The 21,601-nt window shown below is 46.0% G+C and overlaps 1 protein-coding gene across 1 annotated transcript in view; it reads right to left on the bottom strand.

Annotated features, from left to right (window-relative positions):
- Window positions 1-507: 507 nt before the first annotated feature.
- SNCG (synuclein gamma) overlaps window positions 508-21,601 on the bottom strand; it is a 48,462-nt gene continuing 27,368 nt past the window's right edge. The window contains exons 5-11 of the mRNA XM_035562408.2: window positions 18,502-18,644; window positions 17,293-17,385; window positions 14,318-14,674; window positions 10,028-10,069; window positions 8,973-9,100; window positions 1,493-1,570; window positions 508-882 (exon numbers count right to left, since the gene is read on the bottom strand). Coding sequence (XP_035418301.1) covers window positions 862-882; window positions 1,493-1,570; window positions 8,973-9,100; window positions 10,028-10,069; window positions 14,318-14,438 — 390 coding nt within the window. The 5' untranslated portion in view covers window positions 14,439-14,674; window positions 17,293-17,385; window positions 18,502-18,644 and the 3' untranslated portion in view covers window positions 508-861. The remainder of the gene's footprint in view (window positions 883-1,492; window positions 1,571-8,972; window positions 9,101-10,027; window positions 10,070-14,317; window positions 14,675-17,292; window positions 17,386-18,501; window positions 18,645-21,601) is intronic.

Genomic DNA, 21,601 nt, shown 5'->3' with positions numbered 1-21,601 from the left:
GCTTGTGTCTGCCACGTTTCTTTAATCACACACTGGCTGTTCGCTGTACCCAGAAGACAGCAGGATAGGGTTTTCAAGCTCTGGTGTGCACAGGGTAAACAGCAACGAACAAATGCCATCTAAGCTCAAGATGACTTTCACATTCCTTTATAAAGCATCCTTTTTCCCAAATCCCCTCACGTACAATCTCTTAAACACAAGGGTATTCTTAAAAAGCATGAAGCCGATATTTAACTTTATTTACTTAAAAGGTGAAAGTCTTTATTTTTCAACCCTGAGAGACTGAAAGCTGGCCTATCTACGCTGTTGACTTCAGAAATACAAGTTGTCACTATTCCCCATCATTTATATCATGATCTAAGGCCCTCATGGTCTGGAAATGCTTGTATTTTGGTGGCAAACTTGCACAGGAAGAGATCCTCAGTTTGGAAATACTGACATGTAAACTGTGCAAATAAAACCAACAAAATTTTTTTTCAAACACTTTATTTTTAGTTTTAAAAAAAATAATAATCCACAATACCTAGAGATCCCAAGTGCCAGTGCAGGTGGACATGGGCCATGGATCAGTGAGCCCCACCAAAACAAACCAGAGCACCAGAACACGCAAAGCTAGGGGTCAGGAAGCCACAAAGGACATGGAGGGGAGGGGGATCACCCCTGGTTAAGTGTCACACTTTCCTTACAATCGGGAGCCTGACTTACATTGTACAGTAAGGTTGGTTTATGAGGCAAATGAAAGACAACAGTGCTGAATGCAGTTAGTCTGTGGATAGCAGGACTTCCTTGTTGCAGTGTCAGCTAGTATTTCCATGTATGCTCTTGGGATTCCCTCTTTTGAGCTAGAAGTAACTCAGTTGATTAATTGCCTTCATTTTCACCCTGTGAGAGAAGTAAGAGGAGAACAGTTACACATTTTCACATGGAAAACATACATAAACTGTGGGGCAGCCAGGGGTCTTTGGACTGAAGTTGGCAGGGAAATGCCACTTGTGGAGTGTTTGTCCATCTTGGGCAACAAGAGCTCTACTGCCCTCGTTCAAGAGCTGGAACTGACCCCAAAACTGATGTTTGGCTTTAAAAGGGCATTGCAGCTAGAGTAGGGGAAAAAAAAATTAAAGTGTGGTTGAGACCAGAGAAAAGCTATTCTGTGTGATGATAAAACTATAGGAAAACGTTAGCTATTATATGCGTCTACATTCCAAAATAAGCCAAAATCAAGCAGCAGTTGATAATCTGTCAAATCTGTCACTCATGGCAACCTCTTGGTCCTTAAAAAGGAAGCGGCAAAACAACCTCTGAGCTCAGCTCTCATCCAATAACTCATTAATAGGGGAACACCAATGGGCTTCACGTGCAGCAGATCCACAATCACCACCGTACAGAGAGCAGAACCCTCCTGGGGAAAAACACCACCACGGAGGACAACCAGGTGCAGCCTCGAGCTGGGGGGGGCTGCAGGGAAGCCAGGCTGGGGCATCCATCTCCTTACCTCTCCGCTGCCTTCTGCGCTCCCAGCTGTGGCCGCCTCTCCCGTGGCCCCTGGCTGCTGTGGCGGGGCCAGCTCCTCCTGCCAAGCCACGAAGGAGAAGTTTGGTCTCAGCAGCACAAGCGCAGACATCACCGTCAGCTCGGGCTGGCTGCCTGAGCAGGCTGCACAAAGTGGGTCTGAATGGTACACACGTGAGTAAAACGCTACAGCGTGGGGTACATGTTGCTCTGAATCCATTTTTTGTATAGCTTAGTAGAGGGGAGGCCTATGAAAAAGCAATTTGATTTCTTGCAGCCTGCCTTAGGTTTGCTTTATACGGGAAATCAGTTCTTTTCCTTAAGTTTTCTTTCGTGTCACTGAGATTGAAGACAATTTTGACCCTTTCCATTTGAAGAAACTTGGGAGAAACAAACTTACCTGGAGTAAGATCATGCTCAGCCTTTTCCCACATTATCCCATTTACCCTAAGCACTGGTTGCACAGACTATAACTAATTTTATATAGAAGCATTGTGGTGGTATTAATGTCACTCCTCAGATAAAGTTTCATTATCAAAGGACAAGCTTTCCTTTATGTTTGAAATCCAAGCATTTTCGTAAGCACTTTTTTTTAGCTACTTCCCCACATTTTTCAGCTACCTTCCTATTCAAAGAAAAAGAAAAAAAAATATAGAATTACCAGGCAATTACTTTTAAAGTGATTTTTACCACATGAGAAGAATAGTCATAAATCCTGAACATGGTGGATGTGCACAGCAGATGCACAGAGAGCAGAAATGCACTTTTATGCAATTGGCATAGGTCATCGGCAAGAGCAGGAGGAAGCAGAAATAACAGGACCTCTATGGAACAGCCCCACATCCCTAGGGAACAAATTAAAAAGCTTCCCTGGAGTCTGTCTCTACATCTGTGAGTGCTTTCCTGCTTTTTAGGACTGTATCTGGATGGAAATGCTATTAGGTACCCTTCACTTCTACGTGTCTTTATCTTCCTGTCCCATAACAACTGCTCTTGTCAGTGGGAAACCAACACTGCTGCTTTTAGTACTGAATTAGGAAAGAAGATGTGATGTGAAATTAAAAGGGGAAAAAAAAGCATATATTTCACAGTTACATGAGTATTAGGTAGATCCCTTGAAAATTTTAAGCTGGAAATTGGACTTCACGTTCATTGTTAGCAGGAAGGGGAGCTGGGAAATGGCAGCATTGCAGTGTGCTTGTCCTGCTATAGGCTGCCGGCTCTCCTTGAAAGCCCCTGTAAGAGATCAATCCACCTGGAAAGACAATCGCCAAAGTACCAGTGGCAGCCCAGAAATCATTTCCACTGCAGCTTCGGGAATTCATTTCACCCACCTCCTGAGATCCGACTTGTTTGTTTGTAAATAGAGCCTTGCAATGGGGGTGGCTCCATATGATGAGCGCAGTGGGATTTTTTCCCTAAGAAACGTACTCTTAGTTTGTATTGCATTGCTGGCTGAGATGATTATTGTCAGCATCAGTCTGGCCTGCGCTAAATGAGCCCAGGCACTCCAAAAATATTAAGTTGTGCACGTGATGGAGATCTATATCCCAACATAGCAGGGAGCTGAGGCTGCTGGGGTCACTTAGCCATAGCCCTTCCTAAACAGGTCAAGTCCAGCCTCAGGATCCAGACCGTGGCTTTAAACACTTCGCATGCATATAAGGCTACATGACAAGGGCTTATAACTTCACAGCACATGTCAAGCCAAAGCACGACAGGGAGTCTGCTCAGCTGAACACCAGGTCGGAGGACAGACCCACGGACAGCCGGATCCCTCCCTCAGGACCCTGCTCTGGATGCAGCATCTGAGTGAGGGGCGCGCTGCTGATGCCCCGTTCAGCCACTGTGCTGCCTGCTGCATCCCTTACGTTGTGCTCTCTGCCAAGACTGAGTTACAAAGGGTAGGAGTGACTCACCCCTCTATTTATAGAAAGGGAAGCAACCATGCTTTTTGAGAGCTTTCCTAAGCAGTGGCGGCAGGAACCAGCACAATCACAGGATGAAGAGGTGTCAGTCTGTGTTAAGGATTTCTCCTTGCAGCCTTTTTCTCACACGCTCCCCACCCTGCCCAGAATAGCCAGCATGAGAGGAGGACCGGCTGCATTCTTCAGCTGGGTGTTAGCTGGCCGGGATTTCGGTGACTAGCTGGTAAAACAATATGTACAGGAGGCCACGTGGTGTAAGGGGCTTCGCTATGGATGAGGAGCCAGAGATTCACAGGTACCAACCCCAGCTATAACAGCGACTCGCAGTGTAATGCTGGGCAAGAAAGCAGGGGTGAAAATCCAGCTTCTCGTGAAGGACAGCAAGAGCTTTGACATTGCTGTCAGTGTTCATCCTCTAATTAAAAAGAATAAAATGTTCTAAGGGAAAGGCATGTTGCAATCATGACGTAACCTGTTAAATGTTTCTCCTGTTCTTAAATGACACGCATGTAATTCTTTTTTTCCTCAGAAATACATTGTCTTAGAAAAATTATTTAAAATGGGAAAAAAAAAACTCATTGCGATTGTTATGGGCTGTTTTCTACTTTTTGGGGGGCAAGTGTTGAATTGCTTTGGCTAGAGTAGAGAGACAGTGGTTTAACATAATAGTTGAATGAAACAAAATGTTAGGATTCATTACAAGGATACTACACAAGATTTTATATATGGATGCATACAGTATATATACACTATAGTAGATTTTTGTATATAATCTCTCTCAAAGGTTATGAAACGTGGTTATCTGTTCAGATATCACTCATGAAAAACTGGAAAAATTAGCACCTGCCATTTCTAAAAGCTCCTGCACAGTTGCATAGAGCATACTATCTATGGGCTTCTGGGTTTGGATATTTTAATATGTTCTGTAGAAACAGATTTTTGAAATTCACAGGTTTTGCAAAGAAATTAATTACAACTTGATTCTCTGTTTCTAGATTTCTCTATAGAATAGATTTCTGTTCATCTATATTGATTTCTCTGTTTTACAGGTTCTGTGAAATTCCTTTCTTCAGCTCACACTTCGAGCTGTATGCTTCTCTGTTCATACACGAAATTGAATTTATATGTTTATTCATATTATGCTTTAGGCATTTTTTTTTAACAGCCCCACAAGTTATGAGATAAATAGGGAGATAATCCTGATAAAGTTAATCTAACAGAGAAAGCAGGCAGACTGTAAATGCTGGATGCTGAAATATGATGTACCAAACACACAAATTCACTGGCAAGTAAGATTATTTGATATAAATAATTATTATTATTTTAAAGCTGTAAAACCACAGAGGTGCACTTGCAACCTACCCTGCCACAAATCCAACAGCCAGCCACGGGACATCAATTGCATGAGGCAGAGAAGGGCTCGGCCCCTTGCAGCAGTGGAGCACCTCATGTGCTGGAGCACAAGTAATGCTGTGGGGCAGCCTTACCGAGCCCTCAGGAGCCTGTGGAGGGGCTACGGGGGGCTGTCTAGGGCTGAGCACAGTGGGACAATGCTGACAGCTCTGTCTGAGGGTCTCCCTGCCGCCAAAGCGAGCGCGGCCTGCCCCCTGGCACTGTGGGCATGCAGGTGGCTGCACAGGCCCAGGTGAACCCTCGGGATGGTGCGGTTTTCATCCTCCTCACAGCCAGGCTGTTGAAGGGTTTCCTGGGGCTGCTTATACAAATAATACATTTTTTATTGTATTTAAAATATTATCTGGCAGGATGGTCAGGGCACAGCCTTTAGGCAGGAACATGCATGCCAAGCCTTGTGGAGTTCAAAGCCTCACCGGTGCTACTGACCCCCTGTTCTGCACAGGACAGGCGTGCAACGCCTGGGTGCACAGGTGAGAACAAGAGCACAGGCTGCATGCAGAGCAGCCCCGTCAGCTTCTGCTTTTAATTCCTCTGGTGCAACCATCTTCACATGAGCAGAATTAAGTACACATACACAAACTGCTCCTATCCAAAGCGCAGTGGTTATGAAAGCTGCAGGCTCAGGCATGGCACACGTGCACCAGCCCCAGCCCAGGGAGGAACAACAGGAGCCACGAAAACACTGAGTGCTTGCACATAACTGACACCTGCCAAAATTGCCCGTGGAGCGAGAGGGAAAATGATCAAAACCAATTTAGCATGGCAGAGCTACAAGGTGACAACTAAACCATATGAAAATTGACAGGACAAATAGATGTAAAGGGAAGACTGAGGTGGAGGGAGAACTGTGGGGAAGCATTAGCTGCTGGGGAAATTCCCCTCATCCCCAGGGACATTTGGTGTGCGTGCGTGAGCCTGTGTTTAGGCATACGTGCTCGCTCCCAGCCACACGGTGTCTGCAATGCAGCAAACTTTGTGCTGTGTCATGCAGACAAACAATTAATACTCTTCTCAGACAGGAATATTTAATGGGTGGTTATCTCACTGAAATCCCTCACTGTCTACTGCAGGGACCGAGATGGGTGCAGAGCCACAGACAAAACCCGTTATTGATGGGTCTTATTCCTTTGCAAATCAGAAAAATACGTGGAGAGTTTATAAACTTTTAACTTACATATATTTTAAAAACTCCTCACAAACTGTTGGTCCTTTCGTGTACTCAGTTAGCAGTGACCAGGGCACCAACAAAGCCCTACCACGCTGTGCCAATGCCACCAGGCTGCTCTCACCAGGGGCTTGGCCACCCTGTGAGGGTGCCTTGGGCACGTGTCCTCCTGTCCTGCTGGGAGCAGCAGGGGCTTGTCCAGCTGCGTGCCAGCCACCCCACATCTGTACAGGTCTCAGTACTGGGTTCTTCCAAGCCTACGTGCTCCCATAAGCCAAACTCGCCATTTATTGCACCCATGCTGCTCAAAGACCCCGTGGCGGCACCCCAGAGCAAAATGTAATGCTGAATCTCTCCTCCTTGCTCGTAGGTGTCTGTCACTGGCACCAGCTGTCAAACGCGCAGATTAAATGTCCACAAGCCACCCGTAATCGATATGAATACCGGGAACGTGCCTCCTCGGCCACCCGACTCCTGCAGCACTGCTCACTGCCCCCCACCTACCCACGCGGACCCCTCACACAGAGCAGCCTCGCCATAAAGCCAGCAGGGAGCTATGCTGGGGGCAGCTGAAGACAGAAGCAAGACTTCGCAACTGCTCTGTGCAGTAGAAGAGAAGGACCAGCTGGGCATGGAGAAGTCTCAAGACGGGACACAACAGCTATCCCAAACTTCAGGGCTGAAACACTTGCCTATAATCTCAGGATTGCAAGGTTTTCACAGTACGTATTCAATTTTTAAACATCTAACTGTTATCCCTTTTCTGTCTTAGTGCATCTCTAATGGGTCTCTCAAATGCATTACAGCGCCCAGTGCTGGTACTGGCAGCCTCTGCCTGTATTTCCATTAGCAAATTGAGCAGCACAGTAGACACAGGCCTGGAGAGAAAGCAGCTGGTGCGAGAGCCCAGCACAGCCCTTTTCCTCCTTCCAGGCCTCACCTCTGAGCAGCTCTGGCCCCATGGCCATCAGCCCACTTGTAGCCCGGACACGCTCGGGGTGCGTTCAGAGCCCGGGTGCCTTGCTGGCACAGCTGAAGTAGGGTGAGTGAGGACGATTGGCACTCCTAATCCAAGTTGAACTACAGCACCAGAGTAGATGAACCCCTCTCTTTCACAGAAACCAACATTTTTTTCCCTGAATTTATTTCTCCTGTGACTTGTTTGCTTTGCTTCCCACCCCCCCCCCGTTTTCATTCTGCTGCCCACCTCTGCTGTTTGGCATGACACCGTGATATTGTATCAGAAGCAGTTTCCTGGCTCCCTCCTGTACGCTGCCCTTTGGCATGACACATCCCACATTTTTTTCCTCTTGATCAGCCCCCATTTTAACTCTATGCAGGCGGGTATCGACAGAAGGTGCCAAAATGACAGTTCAGAAGCCTAATCCTGTGGAAAACTTGTCTATTGCTACTCAGCCCTGGCCAGACGTGCAGGCAGCTCAGGTCTGCACGACAGACCTACACTATCATCAAATTCTTACCTCTCCTGGGCCAACCAACCCTGTGCTTGGTCACTCAAAAGGTACAAGAGGTTGCCCATTCCTGCATATGGGGGGATGATATGTTTGCACTCCTGCAGCCTAGCTGCCGGTCCCTGGAGCAATAGAGATTAACCTTATACCAAGGGCTTAGTAGATCTTCTCTATCTGCCCTTTTGCATGTTCGCAGGACATTTTGCATCACTTGTAGCTGCTTTTCTCCTCTTTTGTTAGGCTATTCTCTCAGGATTTATGTGGTGTGTAAAGGCCCCGTTTCACATCACAATGTGTTTACTGTCAGGTCAGGAAATTCATCAGCCAACCGTCTGAACAATTAAACCAAACTTGGCCAGCTTTGCTTTGCTTTGATTCTGGGTTTGGGTGTTTTGTGACTAATCTGGCTCACGTCACTATCAATGCTACTGACTGCAGCTCTGAAAAGAGGGGAAAAACAACCAGGCTTACCAAAGAGCTGCCAGCTTTGTGGCTCCTGAGCAGCCTCATGTGCAAATGGCTGCTGCTCGTTACCCCATGGGGAAAGTGCCCGATCTGACAATCAACTTGGCCTCTACTTAAGGAGCTGTTCTGCTCCTTCACGTGCCCCTCAATCCTCATGCTTGAACTAGCTCAGTTTGTCAAAGTAGATTTGAGGACAGAAGATGCCTTGTTTGAATCTGGCTTATCTGATGCACACTTGGGGTCCCACGGTCTGTATCAGCAAGTGCCTAGCTATTGTTAAAACAAGTACAAAACAGAGCACACAAGGGCAATGCTCCCTGCTGTCTGGAGCCATGCAGCTTTGTCAGAATCGCTGCTGCTGGCTGAGCCCCCAGCTCCTGCCCAGGCAGGCACTGGGGGCATTGCCCACCCGATGCAAAAACAGCTGACATGAGGGCACTGGGGGGCTGCGAGTGGACCATCCAGTTCCCCTTCCTTCCTCTGCCAGCACATCCCAGAGCTTTGGCTCCTGCTGGGCTTTCCACCACAGCCTGGTCATATTTCTGCTCGAGCACCCCAAAAAACGGTCCTTTACAGCACCAAGAAATAGGGAACCAGGCTTTTAACGGTAGTGTCTACTGCCAGGACAAGAGGCAAGGGGCAGAAGCACATTACCATGCCCCTCTGAACACAAGAAAGAACTTATACTGTGAGGATGGTCAAACACTGGTACAAGTGGCCCAGAGAGGTTGTGGAGTCTCCATCTGTGAAGATAATCGACACCTGACAGGACACAGTCCTGGACTACTTGCTCTTATCCTGCTCTCATTGACCTTACGGGACTCAGACTAGATGATCTCAAGAGGGCCCTTCCAAACTAAACGATTCTGTGATTGTATATTAAGTATTTTGTAATAATATGAAGCATTATTTAATAATAACAGATATTGTTGAAAACCTTTCATTAAATAAGTGAAACCTTCAACTGCAAACATTTGCAGATATTTTAAGCAAAATCCAAAGACGACACAAACATACCTTTTTTACAACTCCTGTAGTGGCCACAATGGTCTCTGCTCCTTCTACCGTCTTGTTCGCCACTGTGTTCACGCTGGCTACTACAGCTTCTCCCACCACGTTGGCCTGCTCCTTGGTCTTCTCAGCAACTGGGATTTCAACAACAGCAGAAAGTCAACAAGTGAGGCACAAAGGCTGCCAAATTAGCTGGGACAATAAAATGGTTGCATTAAGGTAAGGGAAGGAATCAGTCCTACTGCAGACCTTATTTGGATTTTTTTTAAATTTTGTTTTAAACTATTATTATTTTATTATTTTATTTTTTTAATAGGAGAGCACATCAGAATATAAAGCATATATATGAGGGCTTCGTCTCACCCAAAATGCTTCTCAGGGGAACGCAGGCGCTGAAGCCTGTCAGTCTTCATGGGTAATTGGGGACTGAAAAAATCATTGTAAGATACTAAGAGATAACTGAGCAAATAAAGTATTTTGGATTTCAGACTGTGTATGACCTCTCTCCAGCTACCTTCTATTTGTTTGTTCTGTTTAATGTAATACAGCTGGGTGGAAAACAGTAAGTCAGTCAGGAAATTCTCCACAGAAGGGATCCATTCACCTCTCTTCAAGGCAGTCCAGACCACTCACTGCCTCAGAGCTTGTGGCTCCCAGAAAGGTCCCTGCGGTCCACTGACAGGCCACTTCACCTGGCATGAGTCCAACGGAGCAGGGCCATATCCCAGCAGGAGCTGAAGCAGGCACAGCCCCCTGCAGGCCACTTGCCTTTGTAAAACGTTGAAACTGCTGTGAATCAGCTGAGTCGGCCAAGTAACATTTGTTAGATGTGGTGTGTTTTTTTTTTTTTTGACCTGCTCTGCTGATTAAATATTTTCTCCCATCCATGTGCACTGCAAATGCCAGACCCTGAACCCTTGCTCCTGGCAAGCACTATCCATTCATCAAATGGAAGGTCACGCAGATCAGTGGTGTTCCCCAGAGACCTTGCGTTTGGCCTTATCTAGGGCTACAACAACCCATTACAGATTTCCACATCTCCCCCAGGGCTGTGCGCTTACCTGAGGTCACGCTTTGCACTACGCCTTCCTTGGTTTTGGTACCTGTGAAAGGAAACAAGTGGTCTGTCAGTGTTATCTAGCGAAGAACCCTCTGGTGCCTGGATGTGGGTGGCTTGGCTTTTTGGCCTTACGAAGCATGGTGGGGAGCCATGGTGCTGTTGGTGGCTCGCACAGCCTGCAGAAGGGGTTGGCTTCCTTCCCAGCGAAGCCAGGGGGTACCTTAGTGCAGGCAGTTGGGTAACTTCAACCGCCCATGGGCTGGAGATGCCCAGACTTGAGAAATCTTGATTCTAACAAGATTAAGTATGAAAAAACTGTCCCTGGCGTGCTTCCAAATGAACAGAACAGTTGAGTGGAGGTAAGTCAATGTTAGGCTAAGAGTCAAAACAAACAAGTACTAAGTGACCTGGTAAAATCTCGCTTATTTCACTCTTTCAAATGGAATTACACCCATGGCTCTCTCTTGCCTTTCAGCAGGGCATTGGGCTGCAGTGGTCATTTGAAGCTTCATCCTATACTCTTAATAGACAGTCTGGAGAAACTCGAGGCTGACTTTACAACACACTGCATACCTACCGACTGGATTCCCACTTCAGTGCCTCGGACCAGGCGGTAAGTGCCTGCTCGTAGCAATAAGCAGAATGCAGATGTTTGTATATACAATTATAAATACACACCGTATATATGCTTATCTCGCTGTTCTCAGGGCAGAATAGCTAACAGGATGTGAGGCATTCAGCTTACAACTGAAGTAGCCCTTGAGGAATAATTAATCTCCACAGCCTTCCTCCAGGCATGAAATGACCTGCTGTACGTCCCTTCTGCTTGCGCACCGCAGCACGTATGTTATGTGGAATCACGCAGTGGATGGGCAGCCCCCCCGCCCCCAATAACTAGATGTCATTTCACAGTAGGGAAAAAACACTCCAAAACCAAAAAAGTACCAAATCTCTCTGTTGGAAGTTGAATAAGCACACACCAAAATGTTCCACTGGCTCCATTGTGCTGCCTTTTGTAAGTCATCTGTACCTATGGAGGCTCTTTTCAAGTTTTCCATACCAATACAACAAAAAGGTTTTTATGGCCAGGTTTCAAAGCGATAGAAATACAGAGTGAGTCAGACCTTTAACTCCAGCGGTACTGGAGCATCCCCGGGTGTGGTGGGAGAAGTCAGCCACACCTCGTTCCCATTAACAGCCTGAAAGGCAAAACAGGTGCAGGGCCCTGATAACAACAGCCTGAGCCCAGTTCTCCCCTGCCTGCCTGATATAATGTTATGTATTATTGAATGTAATTCTCAATTGTTGATTTATTTTGGTGGCTGCAGTGGTTGCCTAGGGTAGAACAAAGCTGTCCTGCTACAATGTGCCCTGAACATTTCACTCCACCCTCCCAAACCGCGTTAAAACTGAAGGGATGAAATGCTCACTTCGTGCTTGTTACTGCTGCAGACTGCATCTACTAACGATGCAGATGGTATGTGTGCACTGCTGTGAACTGGATTTTAAAATGATGCGTATGAGAGACAAGTGTGCGCAGAAGCACAGCAGTGAGCAGAGCAGCTGCACGTCGCATTTATGCCATGAACATGAGCTCCTGGATGGGCTGGGTGCACTGAAATCGGTTCAGATGCAGGCCTGCTCCATTCCCCCCTCCCCCCAGGGCCGTTCCAGCCAGCTCCAGCCACACACGGCCACAGCATGGACGTGACTTACAGACCTTCTCGCATCAGACATAGATGTCCAAGCTTAGTCCTTTTTCAGTCAAAGAACAGCACTGAGGTAAACTGAGTACTTAATTTGCTGTCCTGGCCTCAGCTTTGCATTAAACATACCAAGACAAGAGCTGTACTTCTGTACATTTATTTACACGGCTCTTGATTTAAGGGCAGGTGGCACTGTTTGTGATAGAGAGACACAAGCAGAGGAAAACCACCCGAACACACTTCGGGGCAGGAGAAAGAGCAGCAGGAGGTGCTGCTGCCTGCAGCCCGGGGGGAACTGGCCGCGCCCCGTGACTCAGCCTCCAGCTCCACATGCAGGCCGGCCTTCCGCCGCGCGCCCTTGCCAGCACCCACAGCTGTTGAATCAGAAAGCAATCACCTGATGCTCAAGCTCATTTCACTCCTTAGTCCTTGCCCGGGGCTGGTGTACACGGAATTAAGTGTTCATGCATCCTGCCCCTTCCGCAGGAGGAGCATCCGAGTGCTGCGAGTCATCCTTTGGCGCTCTGTGCTGCAAGTGTGCAGGGCCAGGCTTGGGGTTCTGCCACATGCGTGACTGAGTGGGGCTCTGGCAAAGCAGAAGTGCTTCTGAATGCCAATATTAAATCGTGTTAATGACTGTATAGTCATTCCTCTGATACAGCTTTGCATTGTGTCCATGAATTACCTTTAGCATCACTTATCCCATTTAACCCAACCCAGGCAGTGGCTGACTGAACTGCCAGTGTGCATCGTTGATGTGAGACCGCCATTGATGCCTGGGCAGCTGCCACCGGGGGGAGGACAGAGTTTCGGCAGAGGCTGCCGCCGGATTTCTCCCACTGCATCTCACTCAGGTGCAGGGGCTGGGGTCAAGGCTGTGTGGCTCGGGGACAGCAGAAGTGGCAGCACAGCGCCCATGGGTACCCCACAGCAAGTGTTTTGTTCTGGTGGCTCTATCACAACCTGCTGGGATAGGGCTCTGCCCGGGAAGAGCAGCGCAGGTCTCCGATTCACCCTTTGTGTGGCTCAGGGTGAGACAAGGTGGAGTGCACAGCATACTCATCGCTCCTTTTAATGGCTATACCTGGCCTTTGCCTTCTCTGCTCATTTATAAACCAGATCTGTGAGCTAATCAACATCTGGCCTTTGCTTCTCATGTCCATGAAGGACCAAGTGTTGTTCAGTGCATGACAGGGCAGAACTGGTGGTATACAAAAGAAAAACAAACCTCTTCATCCTTACTTGATCCTCATTTAGTGATTTTAAGGCTTTTAGAAAATATTACTGAAGAGGCTGGAATCTCCCGAGCAGACTTCATACTTTGCCCCACAGCTGTGTGAAAATGGAAAACAGGTCGGAGTATGGAGACATAAAACACTACCAAAAGGAGATGCGAGGAATTAGGTATAAAAATTCAGAAGAATCCTTTCTGACATTGCTCAGACCAGGAAGCAGCAGAAGCAATAGGGATGCCACAGTTCGACACCTAGATGTGACATTGCACAGGCTGGTGTTTCAATTACTGTGGTTGGTTTAATTATTTACAGGGATGCTGTTTACTTTTCTTCTTGCAAGTCAGATTCAAACCGAAATGTGAACCGTTGTGTGTGTTAATTTACAGTATACCAATAGCTGAGTGTTTAGAAATTTGGGATAAAGACATTATCAGATCTGCTGTACATAAAATTAGTATTTCATTTCTCATTTATATGTGTATATATATATGTATAGCTACTGTCAATATAGCTGTTTTAAATACAGTAACTAGATACAGCTGTGGATATTGCAGCATGACAGCAGGAAGAGTCTGCATGTAAACTTTCCTGCTAAAAAAAAAAAACATCTCCCACATCCAGCAGATATAAAAGCTGTACAAGGTGCAGCAATCGGCACCAGGGTAATCAGTCTTGGGAACTGAGGCCTTTGCAGCTTTTATAGCACCTGTATTATCTGGCCACCCAGCCATGAAATCGCATGCACTAGCTAGTGCAGGTACTGGGTCCCAGGGGTGACCTTGAGCTGGGAGGTTTAATCGAGAGATTTCTGGGCAGGGCAGAGGAGCCTTTCCTTTGTGCACAGTGAGTTAGGGTGTCTCTCGTAAAGTGAGATGAACGTGCACACAGGGAACAAAACAGGTCGGTGAACAAGGGAAGGATTTCAGGACAGAAGGGTACGCTTCCCCAGCTACTGACACTGCTGGTGGCCCTCAGGGACCAGTCAGTGTGCAGCAGGAGGTGCAGCAGGGATCGCAGTGCGCAGAGGTTGAGCAACACCCTGCAAGCCCCAGCCAGCAGCCCCAGCAAGTACCCACCACCCAGGCACACGCTGCTCAGCACCATGCCAGTGCTGCCTCCCCCGAGGCAGCGGCAGTTTCTATGCCTAATTGACAGTTGGGGAAACTGAGGCACGGGATGGACGCGGTACCCCAGGCTTATACAGCTCTGTGCCAGGGTTGTGGACATCATCCAGACCTCCTGGTGTTCACTCCTAAGCTCCAGCCACAGAATAATTTCCCCAGACTTTCTCAGAGACAATCTACATGGCAGTTCATGCTCAAACGTGGATAAAAAGCAGTTCTCTCTTACCTACATACATCACACCTTCTTTAGTCTTCTCTGCAGCCTCTGTCACTCCCTGCTTGGTCTTTTCTGCAGCAGCCACCACACCTTCTTTAGCAATGGAGAAACCTTTCTTAAAGACATCCATCCTTTTTGCTTGTTCGGGTACTACCTGGACGATCTGAGTGAGGGGCAGCAGCAAGCAGCACCTCGAGAGGGAGACTGCAGTCTGCAACCCTGCCCTTGCTGGATGCTCGCTTTCCCTGCCAGTCTCTGTCTTTGCTCTTATTCCTCTGCTGGATGAGGACGGTGTGGCAAACCTCACAGCCTTTGCTGGCTCTTATTGATGAAGTGCACTGCGGAGTAGCCAATGCCTGTGAACAGCTGATACTGAAATATTAATGATATGGATCTGCTTGGTAAGATTTAAGAAGGGAGGGGGAGAGGAGGACAGAGGTACGTAAGGGACTTACTGGAAATTTTCCAGATAGCTAAAGCTTTTAAAATACACTGCAGTGCTCTCACTCAAGGATGCTGTCAAGCAAAGAGGGAGAGGTTTTAGCTAAAGAGCTGAGATCCTCAAAGTGCCTCTGCCAGGGGCTGCAAGCACAAGCTCTCATGGGTTCCCAGGAGGTGGAAAGCATGTAAAGTGTTCGCAACAAACCCAACAAGGTCAGGTCTCTTGGTCTAGCCATTACCAGAACCCATCCTGCACAAAACAGTAACAAGAACATTACTTCTAGTAAGCACAGACAGAAAAGGGGAACCAGCTAAAGGCTGGTGCCAAAGGACAGGGGGCTGGAAGTCCCATGAGCCACATCTGTAATGTTTGATGCTGGTCCCCCAAGGCATTGAGTATAAATGATGGTTTTTGCTTGTCTGCATGTCCCATTACAATGGTTTTCTTCTGAAAAACCCAGTGGCTGTTGGGGGAAATCCTGTTTCCTCTTTGTTTCTCGGAGTGGCCCTAGGCAGAGCTTGGCCGAGCCGCTGCAGAAGCAGCCTCAATGGGCGGATTGGTGGAGGAAACCTTGCAGCCTGTACCCCCCAAAATCCCCCCATACTCAAGGAATCACCAGCAAAAAATATCAAAGCACACAATCGTTAATCACAGTTGGATATCCTAATGTGCTTAATAATTTAGCTTGATGATTTTTTTTTTCTGAAATAGCCCCTAACTGGCCCAAATCAGCTTTCCTCTCACTAGCAAACTGAAATTGAACAGAAGTGAGTGTGAAATCAAATGCTAGTGCAACGAGGTGCCATTTTGCTTCTGGTGCCATACCTGAAGCTGTGAAGCCCTGCTCTGTGCACACAAACCCTGGCCAGCTCTCGCTGCTTTCCCTCCGCAGGCAAACGGAGAAGGAACAACCAAGGCCCAGTGCTGGGATGGGGGCAGCACACGGACAGAGCTCTGGCTACTGAAGTCAGCACATTTCTTTAGGTTTTGGGAGTGCTGTCTTACTCCGGACTGAAACAACTGAAAGAAAGACTAGACTGTTGATCTGGAAAATAAGATACAGATTTCTTAGTCTTTTCCTTACCACTGTTTTTCCTCGCTGATAAAGCACAAATCCCAATTCAAATATAGAGGAGCTAAGTCTCTGACAGACTAAATAGACTAATAAACTTATCAACTGTTAATTCAAACAAACAAAGCCCATGCCAGATTCAGGGGAACAGACCACAACTCAAAGTGCTCAACCCCCAGGGTATTCCATGGGAACATCTAGCCTGATAAGGCTGTGAGAAGTATATTTTGATTTTGCTAAGCTATTGTTCTGTCACTGGAACTCGTACAATTAAATGCTACATATTTGGCATTGTTATAGAAGTTAACAAATACATGAAATATCAACCTATCCTGCACTATCCAACATGAGTCATCACCAGACTGAATCAACCCACATTTGAGTGGGATACTCCTTTCCTGCCTTCTCCTCTCCTGATGACCTTCAGACAGAACTCACAAGAGGTATTTAAAACTCTCTGGATCACTCCCAAGACAGCAGGCAGCTTGCACAGGCATTGTTTTACCTTGAAACACTTTTAGAAAAGCTCTGGACACAAGACAACATTGTAGGTGACCTATATAGGGCAAGCATCAATACCAGTTCCTGAACATTGGCCACCCCGTGGCATTTGTACCCCTCTTCTACTCTAAGCCAAGGATTTAATCCTCATTTGTTGCCAGTCCTGCCTCAGGTGAACCTAACAGCAGGTTAATTTTGTGCCTGAAAAATTGTTCTCCCCTTGTAGTAGATAGAACAACTTAATCAGCAGCTAGAGAGGAGTTAGGAGTTCTTCCAAAGGGAAGTTCAGAGAACCCAAGTTCCTATGTTGCACCCCATCTGGTGGCAGCCTCTTTTTCCCTGTTACCTACTGGGGACATGGTGCAGAAGCCAGCTAAGACAGGCATTTCTGAGGTACCCAGGCTGCAGTGAGCTCCCAGTCTTTTCTATTTAGCTTCACACATACCACTTTGTGAAGTTGTACCTCACAAAAGCTCAGCTGATCTGCATAATACCAAAAGAAAACCCTGTTTTATCTCTGTAATGATAAACCATCAAGCTGCTATTCGTTTAAAGTCTGAATTTTGCTAGGTCAGGCTTGCCCACTGGAGTCTATTGCTGTGTAACACCATCGCTCTTTCTTGACAGTCTCCGAAAGGTGCAGTTCCCACATCCCACATGCCTACAGCTCTCCCCGGGGGTAATGGCTAGTACCTGGAGGCCTGTGCAATGCATGGGTTCTCCCAGTGACTCTGCAATACGTGCAAGACAGGTCTAACTCAAGTCCCAAAAGCACAGACACAAAGGAAATCAAGGAATGCAAAGGAAAGAAAGAAAGAAAAAAAAAAGACTCCTGTCCTCTAGTGCCATTTTGTGACTATGACGGATTGAAATACAATTTTAATTAATTTCTCTCTCTTCCCTCGTTAACTTTCCAAATTGTCACTCTACACACAACAGCTTAACCTTGTCGTTTAACAAGGAACTTACTCTGCAGACTGTCAGCTGATGAAGGCATCTCGCTGGGCGACAGGACTGGGATTTGGTCATATTCTACTGAAGTATTTTGAGGGTGTATGATGTCTGGAAGACAGGTATGGAAAGGAAAGACAGGCTGCTTTGTGGCTGGTACATATCCTTTGTTCAGGACGCTTTTGTATGGAGAACAATACTAACAGTAACAGGATCAAACCTTGCTCTAAACAAACAGAAATCCTCTCTCTCTCTCTCTCCCCATTTATGAATACTTCAAAATGCAGAAAGAACTGTCTCAGATCATTCATTTTCACGCTCTCAAGTAAACAAGCCGTTCTGCTCGACATCCTCCTGGCACACAGCTGATGACTCCAACCCAGTACGGTACGTAGGTTTGCATAGCTAATGAGTAATTTCCTCTGCCAGGGAGCGACCAGAACAGCGTGCGGCTGACAGAGGAGCCTTTTGCGAGGCGCATGTGCAGGGTGCTGCCCGTACAGCACACGGCAGGCTTTAGGGGCTGCTCTCTGCTGCTGAACACCATCAATGGATTTGGAGCAGAATGATACATACACAGCAAGAATTCATCTTCCTCCCCTGAAGGGCAGATCGCTGAAAAACTGTTTTCCCAGCCCGGCTGCCTGCCTGAGTAAGAAGTCGCGCTCCTGCTGCTCCCCTGCACATGCAGGAGCCCAGCCGGGTGCACACACGTGGGCCTGCAGCAGCGGGCAGAGGATGAGACAGCATTTTCCAGACCTAAAAGCCAACGGCGAACGAGTAGCTGCCCCCTTGCTGTGCAGATATCAACAAAATTGTCCTATTCCTCTTCACAGACATCAAATGCATTCAATTATTCAGCCTGCTTCAGAGATTTGAAGCTGGGATAAACAAATCTGGAGCAACTCATGCTTGTTAAAATAAATCAAGCTTCTCTTGTTTTTTTTAAACATTTTTCCCAAAGATTTTTTCTCTTTTTAAACTCTTAGATTCTGAATTTAAGACCATAGTATTAATTTAAGAGCATTATGGAATTGCTCTAATATATTATAGCAGTGAATCTGGGAAGATACAAAAGAAACAAAAAATAGTCTGAATGTATTAATTGAAAAATTTTGATTCTAAGGGCTCTTTTTTTTTCCAGAGAAGCTGCCTGGCATGGCCAGTGCATTTGCTTTCCAAGTGCACGCAAGCCATTTCTCAAGCACGCCTCTTGGCACTGCTTACCTTGGGCTCTCCACCTCCTGTCCAACTCAGACGTGGGCTCGGACTCTGAGAAAGCAGATGGGGCCAAGATGAGAAACTGGATCTTACGTCTTCCACGGATCACTCAGAAGTCAGCACCGTTATTTGGCACCTTGGTTATGGAGCTACAAAACAAATATCGAGTTCTCAGGGCAGACAACATGGAAAGGGGGTTGAGAGCTATGCTTAGCATAAACAGTTATAATTAACAGAAGGCAAGAGCAGTCATGACAGTTAACTGGCAAGGTCACAGGGCACATGGATGAGCCTGGTGTAACTAGCATTATCAACTCCTTAAACACTGAAGACTGTTTGAAATAGTTCTCAGAAATACTGGGGAGAAAAGTATTTTCATGAATAAGGGCACAGAAAAAAAGCCACTAATGACTGGGAACCAAGAAGGAAGAAACAGTATCTCACCTGTCAAATTTAGTTGCTAAAATAGAGAGGAAATTTGGTTTTCTCTAGCTGTTCTGAGAGCTGCTAGAAACTTCTGAGAAGTATCAGGGCAGATCCAAATGTCTCTGCACCACTATTACTACGTCACTTACTGACAGGCTTTCAAGTATACTTTTGGAGTAACATCTACTGCCAAATCATTTTCCAAATTAAATTTGAAATTTGATTTATCTCACCCATTTCTTCCATTCCAGCAGTGGTACACAGCTCTGTAAAATGCACCAAGTTTCCAATAAGGTAAGTAATGGAATAGTGAATAGACATCTACTCATACTAGCTGGTGCACGCTTGTCTTTCTCATCTAGTAGGTACCTCCTGGAGGAGACGGACCTCAGAAGGCAAAGAGCAAACTGTCATGGAAAATGACCTTATGTGTCTATTTTTCCCTGGTTGCCTGTTGAAGCAACAGCTCAAAAAATAAAGTAGTGATGTGTCATGCTCCTAAACAGGTACTCCTCATACCTGCTCCTCTGCAGATGTTAAACACAAAAACTTCCATCTCAGTCCACTAATAAATTAACTGTTATGAACCAACAGTATAAACTGAATATGTTATTCAAGGACCCTAAACCAGGACAGTTAATAATTAGACAGAAATCTTAACTAGTGTTGTTTGGTAATGAGAGTCCTTGGAATAATTCTCGCCTTCTGTATTCATATCAGCATCCTGTGCTATGCCCATCATGAGGAAAGAAACGTCAGTCCCTGGCATGCTCAATATTTTAACGTCTTTCAAAACCAGTACCCAGAAGTCATGTTAAATTATTAACTGGCAAATGGCTGAGCAATCTGTGCCTTCTGACTGCTTCACTGTGGACAGCACTGCTGCAAAGACACACAGAGCAAGTCCCTGCACCTGCAGGAGGAGCAGATGTTTGAGCTGGGAGGATGGCAGAGCAACTTTGCCCCACTACTTGTGAGATACCACACCTAGGAAGAATAAAGATTTAACGGATGACTAAGTGGAAAGGTGTATGCTGAAAGACAAGACCAAAGGGTTAGAAAGTAGGTCACAAATGGGATAACTTCATTATCTCCAGCACAAAATCACTCTTCTGCAAGCCATGATCATACAGCCATTCAGGTTTTAAGCCTGTTGTTTATTTTGCCTCATGCTTGTTTCAGTTCCTTCCCTATAAAGGGTCATCTTAGATAAACAAACACAATGCTTAGGTCCAGTTCCTTATAAGAAAGTCACATTTGCATGTGAAACACACCACATAAAATAGTCACACATCAACGTTAACTCGTATTACAGCAGGATGTGCACAATTATGTAATAAAAGCAGCAGGAAGGAAAAGAGGGAAGTTGCTTCTTTCAGTCTTAAGTCCAGAATCTGTGATTTCATCTCCCTGGAGGAGTGACTGCAACAGCAAGAGCAGGTTTTGTCCTTAGAAAGACCGAAATCTCTCCCTGCCTTCCCCCAAGACGCTGCTGTGCCCTTGCCCTGTGGTGTCACAGCCACCAGTCAGAAAGGGCATCTCCATGTTTCTAGGTTCTTCCATTACACATAAAAGAGGAGCAAGCAGGAGGAGAGGGCTCCAGATCTAACCTGTGATAAGGAGATGCAAGTCCACAGTCTTTAATAACAAGATTTTCTAAAAACCGAGAGAGATTTTATCCTCCATTTTTCAGCTGACAGTGGAATGACTCCAAAACCCCTTTACATTTAATACTCACAGGACAACCTGAACTTTGGAATGCGCATCTCATCATTCAAACCAAGACATGATCCAGCAGTCCTGCACCAGAATCCCCACCTGCTTTGTCAGGGAGCATAATCCCCTTTTAATTTTATTCTTAAAAAATGACAGAGTGCATCATGCTGCAAGACAGGGAGGAAAGAAATACACTCTGCTTTACGATAGCAACCAAACCTAAAAGCAGCACCATAAAGTGAAGCAAAACCAGTTAAAAAAACTACAATCTTCTACAGCCTTTTAAAAATTATTACTATTAGGATGAGGTGACAGATGTAGCTCCATAGAGGAGCTCTTGGCAAGTACTTTCTAGTAACATCAATTACAAATGCACAAAGAAGAAAATTAGGCTTAAGATCTAGAGATGACAACTCCCAAAAAATTCCTAAAAATTTTCAATAATCTTGACCTCTCTGAAGGTCTACTTGAAAATCTTAAATTTTGGTGGGAATAGAAAAGGATTCACAGAGTTATTTTGCAAAGTCACACAAAAAATGGATGTCTAAGTTTTTTTGTTTGGTTTTTGTTTGTTTGTTTTTTACTGTGAATTTACTCCAAGTACCTTAATGGCCCCAGTTTTTTGCACATACTGTAAGCATTCTGTCGCTAAAGCCAGGGTATTTCAGCCTTTACATTTGGGAAAAAAAATTGCAGATATTAGAGTAAGCAGATATTTTCTGGCACAGTAACAAGAGCCTGTTACACCACTCAATATTTTCTTTCCTTTCTTTTCTCTTCCTTTCCTTTAAAGCTAACATCCTTTTCCTGTGCCTGAGGGAGAAGGCAGTTGATAAAAGCTGAGTTCCTGTTCACAGACAAGTTTAGAAGGCAGCCAAACTCAGAAGTTCCTTGAATAAGTTATATTCCTACCACTTTTTTTTTTTTTCTTTCCTCTGTCAGAGGCATTTGAGCCCCACACAGG

This window comes from Cygnus atratus, chromosome 7 (assembly GCF_013377495.2).
Source record: "Cygnus atratus isolate AKBS03 ecotype Queensland, Australia chromosome 7, CAtr_DNAZoo_HiC_assembly, whole genome shotgun sequence".
In the NCBI taxonomy this organism is placed as follows: domain Eukaryota; kingdom Metazoa; phylum Chordata; class Aves; order Anseriformes; family Anatidae; genus Cygnus; species Cygnus atratus.
This window is presented reverse-complemented; position numbering and strand designations above follow the sequence as displayed.